Source organism: Megachile rotundata, chromosome 15 (assembly GCF_050947335.1).
Source record: "Megachile rotundata isolate GNS110a chromosome 15, iyMegRotu1, whole genome shotgun sequence".
NCBI lineage: Eukaryota > Metazoa > Arthropoda > Insecta > Hymenoptera > Megachilidae > Megachile > Megachile rotundata.
The window spans coordinates 11,445,943-11,463,304 of NC_134997.1; the positions used below are offsets into that span (position 1 = coordinate 11,445,943).

At 36.9% G+C, this 17,362-nt stretch overlaps 3 protein-coding genes across 9 annotated transcripts in view; 2 read left to right on the plus strand and 1 right to left on the minus strand.

Annotated features, from left to right (window-relative positions):
• The first annotated feature begins 468 nt into the window (after nucleotides 1-468).
• Nucleotides 469-7,894, plus strand: LOC100879074 (mitochondrial amidoxime-reducing component 1). 3 transcript variants are annotated; one of them, XM_076540349.1, is made up of 7 exons: nucleotides 469-1,195; nucleotides 3,867-4,228; nucleotides 4,821-5,072; nucleotides 6,766-6,889; nucleotides 6,971-7,176; nucleotides 7,282-7,418; nucleotides 7,514-7,894. In XM_076540349.1, exons 1-7 carry the CDS (start codon nucleotides 1,181-1,183, stop codon nucleotides 7,549-7,551), a joined length of 1,134 nt encoding a protein of 377 aa, XP_076396464.1. In that variant the 5' UTR covers nucleotides 469-1,180; the 3' UTR covers nucleotides 7,552-7,894. The 3 variants fall into 3 exon arrangements, with proteins under 3 accessions (XP_076396464.1, XP_076396463.1, XP_076396465.1); XM_076540348.1 differs by having other exon boundaries at nucleotides 473-1,195; nucleotides 7,282-7,353; XM_076540350.1 differs by lacking the exon at nucleotides 7,282-7,418 and having other exon boundaries at nucleotides 488-1,195.
• LOC100878744 (uncharacterized) overlaps nucleotides 4,226-17,362 on the minus strand; it is a 75,503-nt gene continuing 62,366 nt past the window's right edge. The window contains exons 11-15 of one of the 5 annotated variants that reach the window (XR_013040657.1): nucleotides 12,865-14,370; nucleotides 7,789-8,152; nucleotides 6,959-7,690; nucleotides 6,682-6,840; nucleotides 4,226-5,101 (exon numbers count right to left, since the gene is read on the minus strand). The gene's annotated coding sequence lies outside the window, so the exon portion shown is untranslated. Of the gene's footprint in view, nucleotides 5,102-6,669; nucleotides 6,841-6,958; nucleotides 7,691-7,788; nucleotides 8,153-12,864; nucleotides 14,371-17,362 lie in introns of those variants that run through there. The other 4 variants (XR_013040658.1, XR_013040659.1, XR_013040661.1 and 1 more) reach the window with 4 other exon arrangements.
• On the plus strand, nucleotides 8,000-17,068 carry Naglu (N-acetyl-alpha-glucosaminidase). The gene is made up of 14 exons (XM_012286052.2): nucleotides 8,000-8,147; nucleotides 9,754-9,917; nucleotides 10,409-10,587; nucleotides 11,592-11,810; nucleotides 12,924-13,151; nucleotides 13,590-13,653; nucleotides 13,711-13,856; nucleotides 14,071-14,155; nucleotides 14,241-14,390; nucleotides 14,526-14,668; nucleotides 15,304-15,463; nucleotides 15,535-15,725; nucleotides 16,255-16,640; nucleotides 16,832-17,068. The coding sequence occupies exons 1-14, from the start codon at nucleotides 8,000-8,002 to the stop codon at nucleotides 16,939-16,941; spliced, it is 2,373 nt and encodes a 790-aa protein (XP_012141442.2). The 3' UTR covers nucleotides 16,942-17,068.

The window sequence follows — 17,362 nt, forward strand, 5'->3', positions numbered from 1 at the left end:
GGGTCCCAGGTCCTACTGAAGCACCCTCTAGGTCCTAGACTCTCCCTACATTCTAAATTCCCTAGGACCTCATTTTTCTGTGAATTCTAGGTCCTTTGTAACCTCTCCCTAGGTTGCAATCTTCCTAGAAGTTATAAATTCTCTTAGGTCCCAGATTTATTGTAGGTCCTATGTCCTCCTGAAGCACTACCCAGATCCTAGACTCCTCCTACGTTCTAAATTCCCCTAGGATCTTGACTATCTTATGACCTTGAGTTCTATGTCTCTTTTAGACAGTACCTTCTGTCTCAAACATTCGCTAGGTTATAAATTTCCCTAGGTCCAAGATTTTCTCAATGGCATAGGCCTTCCTTAAGCTCCTCCTGAGTCCTCAGCCTCCTCCCAAGTCCCAGTCTCCTTAAATCCTAATCCGTTTTAATATATCTATATTGCACTTTCCCACAAATATGACCCACGATCATCATCCACAAAGACGGCTTCCAATCATGACCCACGAACGTGACCCAATATATCCCTATTTTACCTTCCCACAATCATGACCCACAAACACAACCCAATATATCCTTATTCTACCTTCTCCCAATCATGACCCACAAAAATGTCCCACAATCATGACCCACAAACACGACCCACAATCAAAACAGTACAATTTATCTCACATCTGACATCAATTCCTCCCCTCACAACCACCCCCTCATCCCCATCTACAAACCCACATCCACAAAATTTATCAAACCTATTCTGCCAGATTTGAACTCAGTCATACTGAAAATTCCACATAAATTCCCCGAAAAAAAAACAAAGAAAGCCAAAACTAGAGCATCGACCCACTCATTGCTTACATCTCGATTGCCAAATCTTCCTGGCTCGTTCTTGAACCCGGTCGTTCGATCCGGATAAAAAGTTATCGCGGAAGAGGCGGTGGCGACAGATGTGGCGTTACGCGGACGCATTGGCGTCGGTTATTCGACTCCTGGACGCCGCGCATAATCGTCGCCGGCGAAGGCCTGCGCCTGATAAACGCGCCGCCTCGAGAAGAGGGAGGCGAGCGTGCCGGAGCGTTGCATAATCGTCGAGCGGGTAACAGACGCTGTCGCGAGTCGGAAATGAAAGAGGAACACGGCTGAGACTCCTAAGCCGCGCATCGGTCAGGATCATCGTCTGGAGGTGCGCGAGGATCATGCAATCACATTCGGTAGGATTTTTATTATAGTATTTAACTTTAAATTGTTAAGGGACGTGACACTTGGGACATGTGTTAGGAGAAGTGTTAGGTTTGGGATCATAACTATTGGAATATTACTAGTTAGGGTTGGGACTGTTAGGTTTGGAACTTGTTAGGGTTGGGACTAGTTAGGTTTGGGATATGTTAGGTTTGGAACTTGTTAGGGTTGGGACTAGTTAGGTTTGGGATTTGTTAGGTTTGGAACTTGTTAGGGTTGGAGCTAGTTAGGTTTGGGATTTGTTAGGTTTGGGACTTGTTAGGTTTGGGATTTGTTAGCTTTGGGACTAGTTAGCTTTGGGATTCGTTAGGTTTGGGATTCGTTAGGTTTGGGACTTGTTAGGTTTGGAACTTGATAGGTTTGGGACTTGTTAGGTTTGGAACTAGTTAGCTTTGGGATTTGTTAGGTTTGGGACTAGTTAGGTTTGGGACTAGTTAGCTTTGGGATTCGTTAGGTTTGGGACTTGTTAGGTTTGGGATTTGTTAGGTTTGGGATTAGTTAGCTTTGGGACTTGTTAGCTTTGGGATTCGTTAGGTTTGGGACTTGTTAGGTTTGGAACTTGATAGGTTTGGGACTTGTTAGGTTTGGAACTTGATAGGTTTGGGACTTGTTAGGTTTGGAACTTGTTAGGTTTGGAACTTGATAGGTTTGGGACTTGTTAGGTTTGGAACTAGTTAGCTTTGGGATTTGTTAGGTTTGGGACTAGTTAGCTTTGGGACTAGTTAGCTTTGGGATTCGTTAGGTTTGGGACTTGTTAGGTTTGGAACTAGTTAGGTTTGGGACTAGTTAAGTTTGGGACTAATTAGGTTTGGGATTTGTTAGGTTTGGAACTAGTTAGGTTTGGGACTAGTTAGGTTTGAACCTAGATAGGTTTGGGACTATCACTATTGGGACTAGTTAGGTTTCAGACTATCACTATTGGGACTTGTTAGGTTTGGGATTATAACTATTGAGACTACTTAGGTTTTGGATTATTACTATTGGGACTTGTTAGCTTTGAGACTGTAATTATTGAGACATTACTAGTTAGGTTTGGAACCATCATAACTAGTCAGTGTTAATTGTTAGTATAATTTTTATTATTTAACCTGTTATTCTTTCTCTGTACCACGTACCTCAGATATTAATTTTAACGATGGTAGAATTTTATTACATTTCATTATACTTTGTGCCGCTGATATCTGGATCCATCCAGACAATGTGACAATCTTTGAGCTCCCTGTTCTGACAATTTTATTTTACCTCTTTAGCAAGTGTCTCAAAACTCGTCACATTTTTAGAATACAGAAAAGTTAGCAGGTTAACGCGAACCCAGTTTGTCTACAAAATGTGAAGAATGTGGAAGTGTTTAACGCAATTATATTTCCAGTGTCGGTCTCACGTTTTAGTGATCTCTTCATAATAGTTTTGTGAAACGTATTGGGTGATCTTTTGAATAATACAAAATTTTGAAGGTCAATAAAAATTTTAAAGCTGTCAATGTGTATGGGATGTGATTAGGTGTTTTAGAGTGATATAAAATTTTCAGAAAATGTTCAGCAAATTTACGTTAATGGAATTTTACAAGCTTACCTGTGTCTAAAAGTGAATTAAAAATCGGATTACAGGTAATCGCAGTACACCTTGATACTGATAAAAGTGATAACCCGAAGATATAGTGAAATTTCATCGAAACGGATTATACATCTTAAAATATTAATAACAATCCAACGTCAATAACAAAAATTTATCGAATTTGTAAGAACAGCAGCAGGAAGTTATTATTTGGAATTTATTTAAATAGACCTGAACATTTTGGGTGATTTTTAGAAGAGAATGTCAAAGCTGAACCATCACAGTGAAATATAAATAATTCAAGTTAAGCCTCTTTGCCAGAGAATTCGATTAACAGACAATGGCACAGTGCTCGATTGTGGTGTCACGTGTTCGACAGTTAAACCTCTTGAATAACCAAACCAAAATATTCCTGCTTTCATTTGGAACACTCTGAAAATTTATTCAAAAAATTATTTATAGAAATTAAAATATAAATCAAGTAAAATATTTATCTTGAGTCAACTGTGTTTCGGAGACCAAAAATTATAATCTTATCTAATCTGTCATATAAAAGACGAGATAACGGTGTAATGTAGAGATACTTTTATTAAACTTTCATTTGAACGAATATTCATTTTCATCCCTTGTGTGGAGGAGAGAAATCATTTTTTAATACAAGAATTTGGAATATATTTTTTTTTAAATTAGTGTTATGAAATTTTAAATAAGATGAAATAATTATAATAATTAATGGAATGGTGGCTTCAAAAGAATTTATCAAACTTTTTGTCTCAAAAGTTTCAAATTTTTGTCTCTTTACAGTAAAAATATTTTTAAGTGCAAAAATAGCAATGAAATTTTTTTTAATTTAATAAATAACTCGTACTAAAAATACAAATTTAAAAAAAAATTCATAGTTAGATGATCAAATTAAATAGGTTAAATAATAAGTTAATTCTTTAAATTAAATAAGTTAAATAATAAGTCAATTCATTAAGCTAAATGAGTCAAATAATAAGTTAACTCATTAAACTAAATAAGTTAAACAATAACTCAATTCCTCGAACTAAATAACTCTAACAATAACTCATGTCCTAAAACTTGCAGGATTGGCGCTCGACAATAATCGTAACATGCAGTTTCGCCATAGTCTTCGTGGCACTAGTGTGGACCGTCCGAAGAAGCTCAGAAAAGGAAAAGAAATCAAAAAGCATCGAAAAAGAGAAGCCAGAGATCGTTAACGGAGTCGTCCATTCGCCTCAACCGGATGATCCTCAACCGGAAGCCGAGGACCAGAACGATGACACTATTCCTGAATTACCTGATCCCAACTGGGTGAGGGTGGGTCAAGTTCGAGAACTGTACGTCTACCCTCTAAAATCTGGTCGAGGGAAAGAATTGAGGGAATGCAACTTCACTCGGTTTGGAATTTGCGAGGAAAGCGAAGGGAAATTCACCCTTCGAGACAGGTAATTATTTTAGTTTTATTTCTTTCACTTCAGTCGCTCAAAATTTAGTAGACACACTTGTGCTTCATTGAAATATCTTCCGATTCATTATCTCTTAATTATCACTGTGTAAACAGCTGTTTCTATAAACCATTATATACTCTTTTTAATACAATTCTTATTTGCTTTTGTTGCATTTAAAAAAGTCAACTACTTAACCTTGTACTGTGATTTATTTATCAGGTGCGTCAGTCACATCTGACCATATCAAAACAGACAAAGAAAGTTAAAATATTACGTCAATTTATTATGCAAACATTGACTTTGCAAATTATAATTGAACCTCAACTTGAAACGTATTAAAAATTCGAGTAAAATTGATTATAGTTAAGTGCGTCACGAGTGCGTCAGGAGTGCGTCATGAGTGCGTCAAAACACTGCAAGATTAATGTACTAAATTTACAATATTTTAATTTACCAATCATTAACCTAGTTATGCATTGCAATGATTTTTAGAAAACTGTAACTAAATGCAATACAAAGAAATAATTGTTATTTAATATTTGATCTGTCTTTTTGAAATGTATCCAACAAGTCTTTCACTGTCCATCAGAATGTTTCTAGTGTACAACGAAGAGACCGGACGTTTCCAAACTGGAAGGCAATTTCCGACGTTGATTTTGATCAGCCTGTCAGCGGTGGACGAGTCTAGGGTGAAACTAGAAGCTCTAGGGATGCCCAGAGTGGTGTTCCACGTGCCGGAGAGTTCGGGGGACGATGTCGAAGCCGTTCAGTGCAAAATGTGGTGGGGTGAGCCGGTGAAGTGTATCGATTGTGGCCCGGAAGCTGCTGAATGGCTATCGAGGTTTGCAGACCTTCGTTTTCATTCTAGCACTGTGGAGGATATAGTGGATAGGATGAATATAGATAGAGCAAAGTTATAGTAGTTAAAATATAATGATTATAGTAATAGATAGTATATAGTGATTATAGCATTTGATATCTTGGTTATAGGAGATATAGCACATGGTATTTTGATTAGAGTATGATACAGAGTGTGGTAGATAGAGCTAAATTATAGTAGGTGAAGTTATAGCAATCTAGAATTATAGTAGGCAAAGTTATAGCAGTCTAAAGTTATAGTAGATGTAGTTATAGCAATGTAAAGTTATAGTAAGTGAAGTTATAGTCATCTAGAATTATAGTAGGCAAAGTTATAGCAGTCTAATGTTATAGTAGGTGAAGTTATAGCAGTCTAAGGTTATAATAGATGAAGTTATAGCAGTCTAAAATTATAGTAGATGAAATTATAGCTATCTAAAGTTATAGTAAGTGAAGTTATAGTCATCTAGAATTATAGTAGGCAAAGTTATAGCAGTCTAATGTTATAGTAGGTGAAGTTATAGCAGTCTAAAGTTATAATAGATAAAGTTATAGCAGTCTAAAATTATAGTAGATGAAATTATAGCTATCTAAAGTTATAGTAAGTGAAGTTATAGTCATCTAGAATTATAGTAGGCAAAGTTATAGCAGTCTAATGTTATAGCAGATGAAGTTATAGCTATGTAAAGTTATAGTAGATGCAGTGATAGCAACCCAAAGTTATAGTAGATAAAGTTATAGCAGTCTAAAGTTATAGTAGGTGAAGTTATAGCAGTATAAAGTTATAGTAGGTGAAGTTATAGCAGTATAAAGTTATAATAGATGAAGTTATAGCAGTCTAAGGTTATAGTAGGCAAAGTTATAGCAATCTAAAGTTATAGTAGATGAAGTTATAGCAGTCTAGAGTTATAGTAGATGAAGTTGTCGCAATCTAAAGTTCTAGCAGATGAAGTTATAGTAATATGAAGCTATAGTGGATGAATCTACAGCAATCTAGAGCTATAGTAGATGAAGTTACAGCAATGTGAAGTTATAGTAGATGAAATTATAGCAAGCTAAGTTATAGTAGATGAAGTTATATCAATCTAAAGTTATAGTAGATGAAGTTATAGCAACCTAAAGTTATAGTAGATGTAGTTATAGTAATCTGAAGTTATAACAGATGAAATTATTGCAATCTAAAGTTATAGTAGGAGAAGTTATAGCAGTCTAAAGTTATAGTAGATGAAGTTATAGCAGTCTAAAGTTATAGTAGATGAAGTTATAACAATCTAAGGTTATAGTAAGCAAAGTTATAGCAGTCTAAAGTTATAGTAAATGAAATTATAGCAATCTCAAGTTATAGTAGATGAAGTTATAGCAATCTAGAGTTCTAGCAGATGAAGTTATAACAATGTGAAGCTATAGTAGATGAAGTTACAGCAACCTAAGTTATAGTAGATGAAGTTATAGCAATCTAAAGGTACAGATATAGCAAATATATCAAATATAACATCTGATTATAGCAAGTATAGTACAAAATATGTTGATTATAGCACGTATATGACATACAAGATACATCCCCTATACATGCTACATACCCTATCACATACCACAACAATTTTATTTATATCAACCACAATCTAGAGCACACTATATCTTATATAGCAATCCCTATAACAGAACATTCTTTTCAGATTCTTAACCGGAACCAGTTCAGGTCTCCGCCTCGGCTACACCATGATGGACAATCGCGACCTCTTCAAAGAACCCTGGAAAAAGTTTACAGAAGTGTACTCCACGCTCCGAAACGAAGACACCGTACTCTATCGTTCCCCTCCCCAAATATCAACCCCGCTATATCAAATAACAACCCCAAATTAAACAAACCTCTTCTTCCAGGGTCTCTTCTGCGACCTCGCAAGCTACATGCTAATGACCGTGCAGTCCGTCGAACACCTAAACCAGAAGCTAGAGCAACCCGTACCAGCTCTACAATTCCGTCCAAACATTTTGGTCTCCACCAAAGAGGCCTTCTCGGAAGACGACTGGGAGTGGATACGAATCGGTGATCGAGCTGTGATCAGAAACGTTAAACCCTGCACACGGTATTGCCTTCTTACGTGCTTGTGATAATCGTAGGCTTCTTTGTAGAGCTCGCTTTTCGCAAACCCTGTTAAATGTCAAGATTTCCCGCCATTTGTCTGATACAGGTGTAAATTTGTGCTTGTCAATCCTGATAGCGGAGTAGTGGACGACGAAGAGCCATTGAAGACTCTGAAAACGTACGACTCTTTATTTTTATTTTTTTTTGTGGATATTTCAGAGGTCTTGTTAGAGTGTAGCACGAGTACGTTATTTTTTTTAATTGCAAGCTTTCGCTGAAGCTTCAGCTCTTGTTAGGTGGATTTTGTTGCTGTTCCTAATCTTTCGCTGTTTGATCAGATTTAGACAACACACGGACCCAGACCGAATTTCGTTAGAAGGAACAGCTCCGGTCATGGGCATCTACTGCGGACTCTACGTCCCTGGAAAAGTGAACATCGACGACGACGTCTTCGTCCACATTCCTGAATCTTCCACGAACCGTGAGACAAAATAAGTAACTTCCAATGGCCTTCTCTGAAAGTGTTTTGCAAATAGTATTTTATAAACAATTCCGAAAACCGACAATATTATACAAGCAACGATTTTTACTATCAATTGTGATTACTACGAACCTTGTTACTAAAGAAAGCGTTGTACACCGGGTGTCCAAAAGTTCCATTGTTTAACGACACCCTATAGATGTTAAAAAATCGTTGAATAAACTTTGTTATAGAATTATTCGTTCGCTTTCACTGTCCTGTCCTGATTAGCGAATGAGGTCTGTAGAGTAACTGATGCGGTAATTGCAACTCACTGGTCAGAAGCTTGATAAGATATGCAGAAATGGTTGAGGAGGGGACACGTTATACGATCACTCGTCTCATTCAGTTCGTTCATTCTTCGAACGCCTTACGTTCATCCACGATGCGACTCCATTCATTGTTACCTATATTCGCTGTGCTTTGGGTCGTTGACTTGTCGTCCCAGGATGGTAAGCTAAAATATTATTTCAAATAAGATATTGGTATTCTTGTGGAGCGTTGATTTGTAGTTTTGAGATTCTTTTTTTGCGTTGTGGAGTATGGGTGTTGTTGTGGGTCTTTTGAGGACCTAGGACTTTAGGTAGCGTATTGACTCCTCTGGGTTAGGAATCAGAATTAGGACCTTCTGGGTTAGGACTCTTCTAGGTTAGGACTCTTCTGGGTTAGGACTCTTCTGGGTTAGGACTCTTCTAGGTTAGGACTCTCCTGGCTCTTATACTCCTCTGGGTCCTACTCTTCAAGGTTCTATACTCTTCTAAGTCCTACACTCTCCTAGGTCCTACTCTTCAAGGTCTTAACTCTTCAGGGTCCTGCACTCTTTAGGTCCTATCACTTCTGAGTCCTATACTCTCCTGGGTCTGATACTCTTCTAGGTCCTACTCTTCAAGGTTCTATACTCTTCTAAGTCTAATACTCTCCTAGGTCCTACTCTTCAAGGTCTTAACTCTTCAAGGTCCTGCACTCTCTAGGTCCTATCACTTCTAAGTCCTATACTCGCCTAGGTCCTAACTCTTCTAAGTCCTATACTCTCCTGGGTCTGATACTCCTCTAGGTCCTACTCTTCAAGGTTCTATACTCTTCTAAGTCCTACACTCTCCTAGGTCCTACTCTCCTAGGTCCTAATTCTTCAAGGTCCTGCACTCTCTAGGTCCTATCACTTCTAAGTCCTATACTCGCCTAGGTCCTAACTCTTCTAAGTCCTATACTCTCCTGAGTCTGATACTCCTCTAGGTCCTATACTCCTCTAGGTCCTACTCTTCAAGGTTCTATACTCTTCTAAGTCTTACACTCTCCTAGGTCCTACTCTTCAAGGTCCTGCACTCTCTAGGTCCTATCACTTCTAAGTCCTATACTCGCCTAGGTCCTAACTCTCCTGAGTCCCATACTCTCCTAGGTCCTATACTCTTCTGAGTCCTATACCCTTCTGAGTCCCATACCCTCCTGAGTCCCATACTCTCCTAGGTCCTATACTCTTCTGAGTCCTATACTCTCCTAGGTCCCATACTCTCCTGAGTCCCATACTCTCCTAGGTCCTATACTCTTCTGAGTCCCATACTCTCCTAGGTCCTATACTCTTCTGAGTCCCATACTCTCCTGAGTCCCATACTCTCCTAGGTCCTATACTCTTCTGAGTCCCATACCCTCTTGAGTCCCATACTCTCCTAGGTCCTATACTCTTCTGAGTTCCATACTCTCCTAGGTCCTATACTCTTCTGAGTCCTATACCCTTCTGAGTCCCATACCCTCCTGAGTCCCATACTCTCCTAGGTCCTATACTCTTCTGAGTCCTATACACTCCTCAGTCCCATACTCTCCTAGGTCCTATACTCTTCTGAGTCCTATATTTCTAAGTCTTCCACTCTTTAACATCCTATACTCTTCTGGGTCCTAAACTTTCATGTTTAGTCCTGTCCCCAAATTGTGCTTATGTCAAATGTCCTCAAATTGTCCTCAAATATGTCCTATCATCATTTGATAGATACTTGTCTCCACATCATTCTAACGTGTTCCAAATAAAACAGAAGTAATGAAAGGTGAAAATTGTACTTTGTATAGAATTTCATAGCACTCTCGGGCATCTAAAACCACAAGTTGCGCCGAAAGCGCAGGCTATAGCGGCTAAGGGTGTCGCTGAAAGGCTTCTGGGCGTCGAACGAGCTCGGTTGTTCGTTATGGATGTGGATCCTGATTGTGGACCCGTTGGAAAAGACACTTTCTTGGTAATTATTACATAATACTCTGTTACGTTTCTATAAGATATGAAATATCGAGTTCGATCTAATTGTATGACGTACAGGTGATGTTAATCAGATCAGCCAAACTTTGATTGAAATTCTTGTAATGGCTGTATCATAAAGTACACATGAAATACCGATTGCAAATGTGATTACAAATTACAAATAATCAACAAGTGGATCACGACTCTAACAAATAGAATGATTACTGATACGATGATTAAATAATGATTAACAGGTGGATCTTAAATGAACAATAAGAAATAGATCGATTTGCAGATACGATTACAAATAACAATTGATCTCAGATGAATTCTAACAAATAGAAGGGTCACAAATGAACTTTAACTCTAACAGATTTAGAGTTTACATTTAGAGAACTCTAAATCTCTGTTAGAGAACTCTAAACACTCTCTATAGCGCATATTAGCGCTATAATATTGATCTTTTCATAAAGTGTTTCAATCTCCCCTCAGATAGAGAAGACTTCATCCAACCAGATCAAAATCGTCGGCACTTCTGGAGTGGCTGTATCCTGGGGTTTGCATTACTACCTGAAACACTATTGCAACGCCCACATATCATGGGAGGGCAATCAGCTGCATCTCCCAAGCACCTTACCAGACGTTCATGTGAAGGTGACGTCGAACGACAGGTAGCATATCCTTCATTTTGTTGTTACAGATCATCTACTCATTTTTCGTGAGTTCTTTATTGGTACTCATTCTTGATGAGTTCTTCAATTGTACTCATTTCTCATGAGTCCTTCACTTGTACTCATTTTTCAACAGTTCTTCTGTTGTACTCATTCTTTATGACAACTTTATTTGTATTCATTTTTTATGACTGCTTTATATACTCATTTTTCATGAGTTCTCTATGTACTTATTCTTCATGAGTTCTTTACTGGAACTCATTTTCCATGAGTCCTTCAATTATACTCATTTTCCATGAGTTCTTCATTTATACTCATTTTCCATGAGTTCTTCATTTATACTCATTTTTCAGGAGTCCTTCATTTATACTCATTTTTCATGAGTCCTTCATTTGTACTCATTTTTCATGAGTCCTTCACTTGTACTCATTTCTCATGAGTTCTTTATTGGTACTCATTTTTCATGAGTCCTTCATTTGTACTCATTTTCCATGAGTCCTTTACTTGTACTCATTTTTCATGAGTCCTTCATTTATACTCATTTTTCATGAGTCCTTCATTTGTACTCATTTTTCATGAGTCCTTCATTTGTACTCATTTTTCATGAGTCCTTCATTTGTACTCATTTTTCATGAGTCCTTCATTTGTACTCATTTTTCATGAGTTCTTCATTTGTACTCATTTTTCATGAGTCCTTCATTTGTACTCATTTTTCATGAGTCCTTCATTTGTACTCATTTCTCATGAGTTCTTCATTTGTGCTCATTTTTCACGAGTCCTTCATTTGTGCTCATTTTTCACGAGTCCTTCATTTGTACTCATTTTTCATGAATTCTTCATTTGTACTCCTTTTTCATGAATTCTTCATTTGTGCTCATTTTTCATTAGTTCTTTACTGGTACTCATGTTTCATAAGTTCTTTATCTGTACTCATTTTTTCATAAGTTTTTCATGTACTCATTTTTCAAGGACTCTTTTCTTATACTCATATTTTTGAACTGCAGGTTCAGGTATTACCAGAACGTGTGTAGCTTCGGCTACACCTCCGTCTGGTGGCAATGGGACGACTGGGAAAAGAGCATCGACTGGATGGCCCTTAATGGGTACAATTTGGCTCTCGCTTTCACTGGTCAAGAGGCTATTTGGGAACGAGTGTACCTCCAATTGAATTTCACTCAACTCGAGATGAGGGAACACTTCGCGGGACCAGCGTTTTTGCCTTGGTAAATGACATTTCAATCGCATTTTAGTCGTACGTGACGTCGATTATTTGTTTCAATGACAAGCTGAATATTTGCTTGCGTTCGATAAGACACGTTTATCGATTACATCTAGATGTAAAAATTTCCTAACGCTGCGTCCGGCGTAGTATGACCAATCAGTTTTCTTCGTTATATCTATTTCGGTCAAAGTTCGACAAATTCGATGATGGAGAGGTTTGATTGTGGTGGAGATATGATAATCACTTTCATTTTAATCTGTTATTTCCTCAGTGATTTGTAGATAGTGCTACTCAGCAAATTGTTGTGATTTTTTATCGAATTTTGTTGAACACGAGATGTTATCAGACAGGAAATTATGAAGTACATTTTACTCCCGGAAATTATAGTACAAGTTAATTAATCATAAGGAATCATAAGATACCTTGATAAATCCCAGGGAATTATAGGACACTTCGATGAACCCTAGGAATTTATAAGATACCTTGATAAATCCCAGGGAATTACAGGACACCTTAATGAACACTAAGGAATTATAAGGTACCTTGATAAATCTTAAGAAATTATAAGATGCCTTGATAATCCCTAAGAAATTATAGGACTTCTAAATGAACCCTAGGGAATTAGAAGACACCGTGATAAATCCCTGGGAATTATAGGACACCTCAATTAACTCTAGCAAATTATAAGACACCTTGATAAATCCCAGGAAATTATAGAACGCCTCAATGAACTCTAGGAATTTACAAGGTACCTTGATAAATCCCAGGGAATTACAGGACACCTTAATGAACCCTAGGGAATTATAAGGTACCTTGATAAACCTTAAGAAATTATAAAATGCCTTGATAATCCCTAGGAAATAATTATAGGACCCCTTAATGAATCCTAGGGAATTATAAAATACCTTGATAAATCCCTGGGAATTATAGGACACCTTGATAAATCCCTGGGAATTATAGGACACCTCAATTAACTCTAGCAAATTATAAGACACCTTGATAAATCCCAGGAAATTATAGAACGCCTCAATGAACTCTAGGAATTTACAAGGTACCTTGATAAATCCCAGGGAATTACAGGACACCTCATTCTATAATTCACTATTTTGTATAGGTTGAGAATGGGGAACATCCGTGCATTTGGTGGTCCCTTATACCCCTCCTGGCACGAACAATCCATTAATCTGCAACATAAGATACTTGAAAGAATGAGGAGCCTAGGAATAATTCCTGTTCTACCCTCATTCGCAGGACACGTGCCCAGGGCATTCCCTAGGCTATTCCCGAATGCCAATGTCACTAAACTTGCACCATGGAACAACTTCCCGGATGTGTATTGTTGGTAAGCAAACGTTATCCTACTTGGATAAGCTAAACAAGATAATGTTGAATTTTTCTGCTATCTTCTTTATGTACCGGGTGACTCAAAAGTGGAGACCACAGTATTAATTTAGCAAGGTTTTATTTAAAATATTGCAATATATAATATGACAAATTTTGTTTAGTAGATATTACATTGTATTAATTTAGTATGTAATTTATTATAATATTGTAGTAATTTATTATACAGGGTGTCTCACAACTAGTGGTCCCTGAAATGGGGGGTAGCTGACATGATTCAAAATGCTTAGTAAACATAATTTAGTAGACACAAATGTTTAGTAGAATCAATTTTTTATAATTCCTATATTTTAGTAAGTGAAAATATTTTAGTATTTTAGTATTTAGTATTAAAGTATTTTAGTATTTGAAAAGTTGCAAATGACAAATTTTGTTACAGTCTCTACCTCCTGGCACCGACCGACCCCCTCTTCCAGCAAATCGGACAACTGTTTCTGAAGACCGTAAGTAATACTCAAAATTCAGAAAGTAGTTTCTATATTTTCTTATTCGTGTTTTAGTATATTGAGGAGTTTGGCACCGACCATATTTACAACTGCGATACGTTCAATGAGAACGAGCCTCACACCAGCGAACTCAAGTTCCTCAGGAACGTCGGACACTCCACCTTTCAGGCCATGAACGCTGTCGACCCTGATGCAATATGGTAATTCACGACAATTAGTATATGTGCAATTGTTAAATTATGGAATCGCAGATGGTTAAATTATGGAACTGCAAATGGTTAAATTATGGAACTACAAATGCTTAAATTATGGAACTACAAATGCTTAAATTATGGAACTACAAATGCTTAAATTATGGAACTACAAATGGTTAAATTATGGAACTGCAAATTACTAAACATGATATTCTTAAAGGTTAATGCAAGGCTGGCTCTTCACCCACGACATGCTCTTCTGGACCGAACCCAGAGTCGAAGCTTTCCTAACTTCAGTTCCAAGGGTTAGTCACAATTTACGAAAAGAAGTAATCAAGGATATAACAGTTTCTAAATTGTTTTCTGCAATCTCTAAATTGCTTTCTGCAGGGGAGAATGATAGTCCTGGACCTCCAGTCTGAACAGTTCCCACAATACGGCAGGCTGAAGTCCTATTTCGGGCAGCCGTTCATTTGGTGCATGTTGCACAACTTCGGTGGCACCCTGGGGATGTTTGGATCTGCACAAATCATCAACCAAGTGAGTTTATCCAGAAAATATAACTGCAATAATTATATGAAAATATGAAAACTACATTGATTATATGAAAATATGAGAACTGCAATGATTATATGAAAATATGAGAACTGCAATGTAACATGCAATAATTTGCAGAGAGTGTTCGAAGGAAGAAACATGAAGAACAGCACGATGGTGGGTACAGGTCTAACCCCCGAAGGAATAAATCAGAATTATGTAATTTACGAACTGATGAACGAGATGGCCTATCGTAAAGAACCCGTCAATTTAAATAAATGGTAAAACTATAAATTGTATCAGCTGGTTTTAATCAGTTATATCAATTTTAAATTGTTTATGCAAATATTTATATAGGGTGAGGCACTTAAAACCGACCTGAATAACTTGACTACTATTGTTCATAGAAAAAAATGCATCAAGCTAAAATTATTTAGTTAGGTTAAGTTATATTAGGTCAGGTTAGGTTAATAATTCAGTTGGCAATTTTTAAATAATTTATGCAAACATTTATACAGGGTGAGGTACTTAAAAGCGATCTAAATAACTTGGCTGTCATTGCTGATAGGAAAAATACATCAAGCTAAAATTATTTGGTTAGGTTAAGTTATATTAGGTCAGGTTAGGTTAATAATTCAGTTGGCAATTTTTAAATAATTTATGCAAACATTTATGCAGGGTGAGGTACTTAAAAGCGATCTAAATAACTTGGCTGATAGGAAAAATACATCAAGCTAAAATTATTTGGTTAGGTTAGGTTAAGTCCCATAATACTAAATAATTTTTGTGCCTCATCTTATATAATTATTTCCAACATATGATTGCATGAAGCTACCCTCTGACATCGTTACTGTGAATCGTTTATATATTATTGTTTTTAGGAATATTTTCAATAAAACTGTTACGTTATTTTTAGGTTCGAGAATTATGCGAGCAGAAGATACGGGGTTTGGAACGAGTACGCAGTGTCTGCCTGGCAGAGTTTGGGAAGAACCGTTTACAACTTCTCTGGTACCCGCAAAATTAGAGGCAAATACGTGATCAGTAGACGTCCGAGTTTAAATCTGTCGACATGGGTCAGTATTATTTAGAGATTAACGTTCTGAATTGTTTAAGAGAATTCTTTCGTCAATTTAATCTGTTGTAGACGTGGTATGATCGCGACACGTTGTACAACACCTGGAGCGTGTTCCTTCAAGCCAGACACGGGAGGAGAAACAGCACCCTGTATCGTCACGACGTGGTCGATTTGACCCGACAAGTTCTTCAGGCGAAGGCGGAAGAAATCTACCCTGCTTTGATCGACTCGTTTAATAAAAAAAATCTTACTGCCTTCAAGTAAGTGTAACTGACATAACAACTCCATCTGAGTTGAAGATCCTATTAGATTTTAAAAATTTTCCTCTGTATTAGATTCTAAAAATTTTTCTCTGCATTAAATTCTAAAAATTTTTCTCTGCATTAAATTCTAAAAATTTGTTCTGCATTAAATTCTAAAAATTTGTTCTGCATTAAATTCTAAAAATTTTGTTCTGCATTAAATTCTAAAAATTTTTCTCTGCATTAAATTCTAAAAATTTTGTTCTGCATTAAATTCTAAAAATTTGTTCTGCATTAAATTCTAAAAATTTTGTTCTGCATTAAATTCTAAAAATTTTTCTCTGCATTAAATTCTAAAAATTTTGTCTTGTATTAAATTCTAAAAATTTGCTCCAAACTGTAGAAAAAGAAATTGCACAGAGAACATGAAAATTTTATAATTAATAATAGTTGTATTTCACATATTAAATGTTCTGTATTTGAGCTACATTCTCTATGTGTAAGATATACCTTAGCTACAAAATATTAATTTTTAATTCTTCCACAGATATCACTCTGACAAGCTTCTCGACTTATTCGACGACTTAGAATTGATACTAGCGTCCGGAAAAGACTTCCTACTCGGTAAATGGTTGGACGCAGCCAAAAAATTAGCCAGCAACGACGAGGAACTGCGTCTGTACCAAGTGAATGCTAGATACCAGATTTCTCTCTGGGGACCACGAGGAGAAATAAGAGATTACGCGAATAAACAATGGGCCGGAGTCGTGGCGGATTATTTCAAACCCCGTTGGTCCATTTTCCTGGAGAGCCTCGAAAATGTTCTGAAAAATAGGACGAAATTGGACACCAACAAAATTAACGAGAGGATACTTGACGAAGTCGAATTTCCGTTCACGATGTCCATCAAATCTTACCCAACAGACGAACTCGGTATTGAAATATTTCTTGTCTCAATTTATACTTTCTTCAATAGCAAGATTATTTATATTGTCATTTAGTTAGGATATCATATCTTTACTGTTTCATATGAAAGTCTTGTGTCATCGTTGCAAAAATTTGTTAAAATTAAAAGTAGCAAAGTTATAACAGTGATTTGTTATAGAACGAAAAATTTGTTGCAGGGGACAGTGTTGACATAGCAGTGAAACTTCTGTCAAAATGGTATACGTCGAACAAAGGAAAGACGTCAAGATTGATTAGAGGAGGTGGAGATAGAGCAAAAATATTTTAAGGAATAATTGAACTAGTTTGATATGAGTGTGTAAGAATTCATCTGTTGAAATTTAAAATTTAATTAAAATTTGTTGGTATTCTTATGTCATATATGGCAGTAATCAATAAAATCTATGTAAATTGCATATTTATGAAAATTGATCGGTGGCGCCATCTTTCTGGCGAACGGGGTGAACTACACACTTTTGAGACAGTAGTTTCGTTAGTTCAGATATGGTACCGGTAGATGGCGCCATGGGTATCGTTCTTTTTTGCTTGACTGACGACTGTGATAACAGAACTCTTCCTCACCGATGACTACTGACAGAATTCTTCTTTACCGAGGGCTGTGATAACAGAACTCTTCTTTACCGAGGGCTGTGATAACAGAACTCTTCTTTATCGACGGCTGTGGTAACAGAACCCTTCTTAACCGACGG

What these genes read in the sequence shown, in the direction of transcription:
- LOC100879074 (XM_076540348.1), top strand. An exon ending in CGCTCCGAAACGAAGACACC is followed by an intron (nt 6,890 to 6,970) that starts GTACTCTATCGT and finishes CTCTTCTTCCAG; the next exon opens with GGTCTCTTCTGCGACCTCGC. An exon ending in AACGTTAAACCCTGCACACG is followed by an intron (nt 7,177 to 7,281) that starts GTATTGCCTTCT and finishes TGTCTGATACAG; the next exon opens with GTGTAAATTTGTGCTTGTCA.
- Naglu (XM_012286052.2), top strand. Translation starts at nt 8,000, where the DNA reads ATGGTTGAGGAGGGGACACGTTATACGATCACTCGTCTCATTCAGTTC. An exon ending in TCCTAACTTCAGTTCCAAGG is followed by an intron (nt 14,156 to 14,240) that starts GTTAGTCACAAT and finishes TGCTTTCTGCAG; the next exon opens with GGGAGAATGATAGTCCTGGA. An exon ending in GTTTAAATCTGTCGACATGG is followed by an intron (nt 15,464 to 15,534) that starts GTCAGTATTATT and finishes AATCTGTTGTAG; the next exon opens with ACGTGGTATGATCGCGACAC.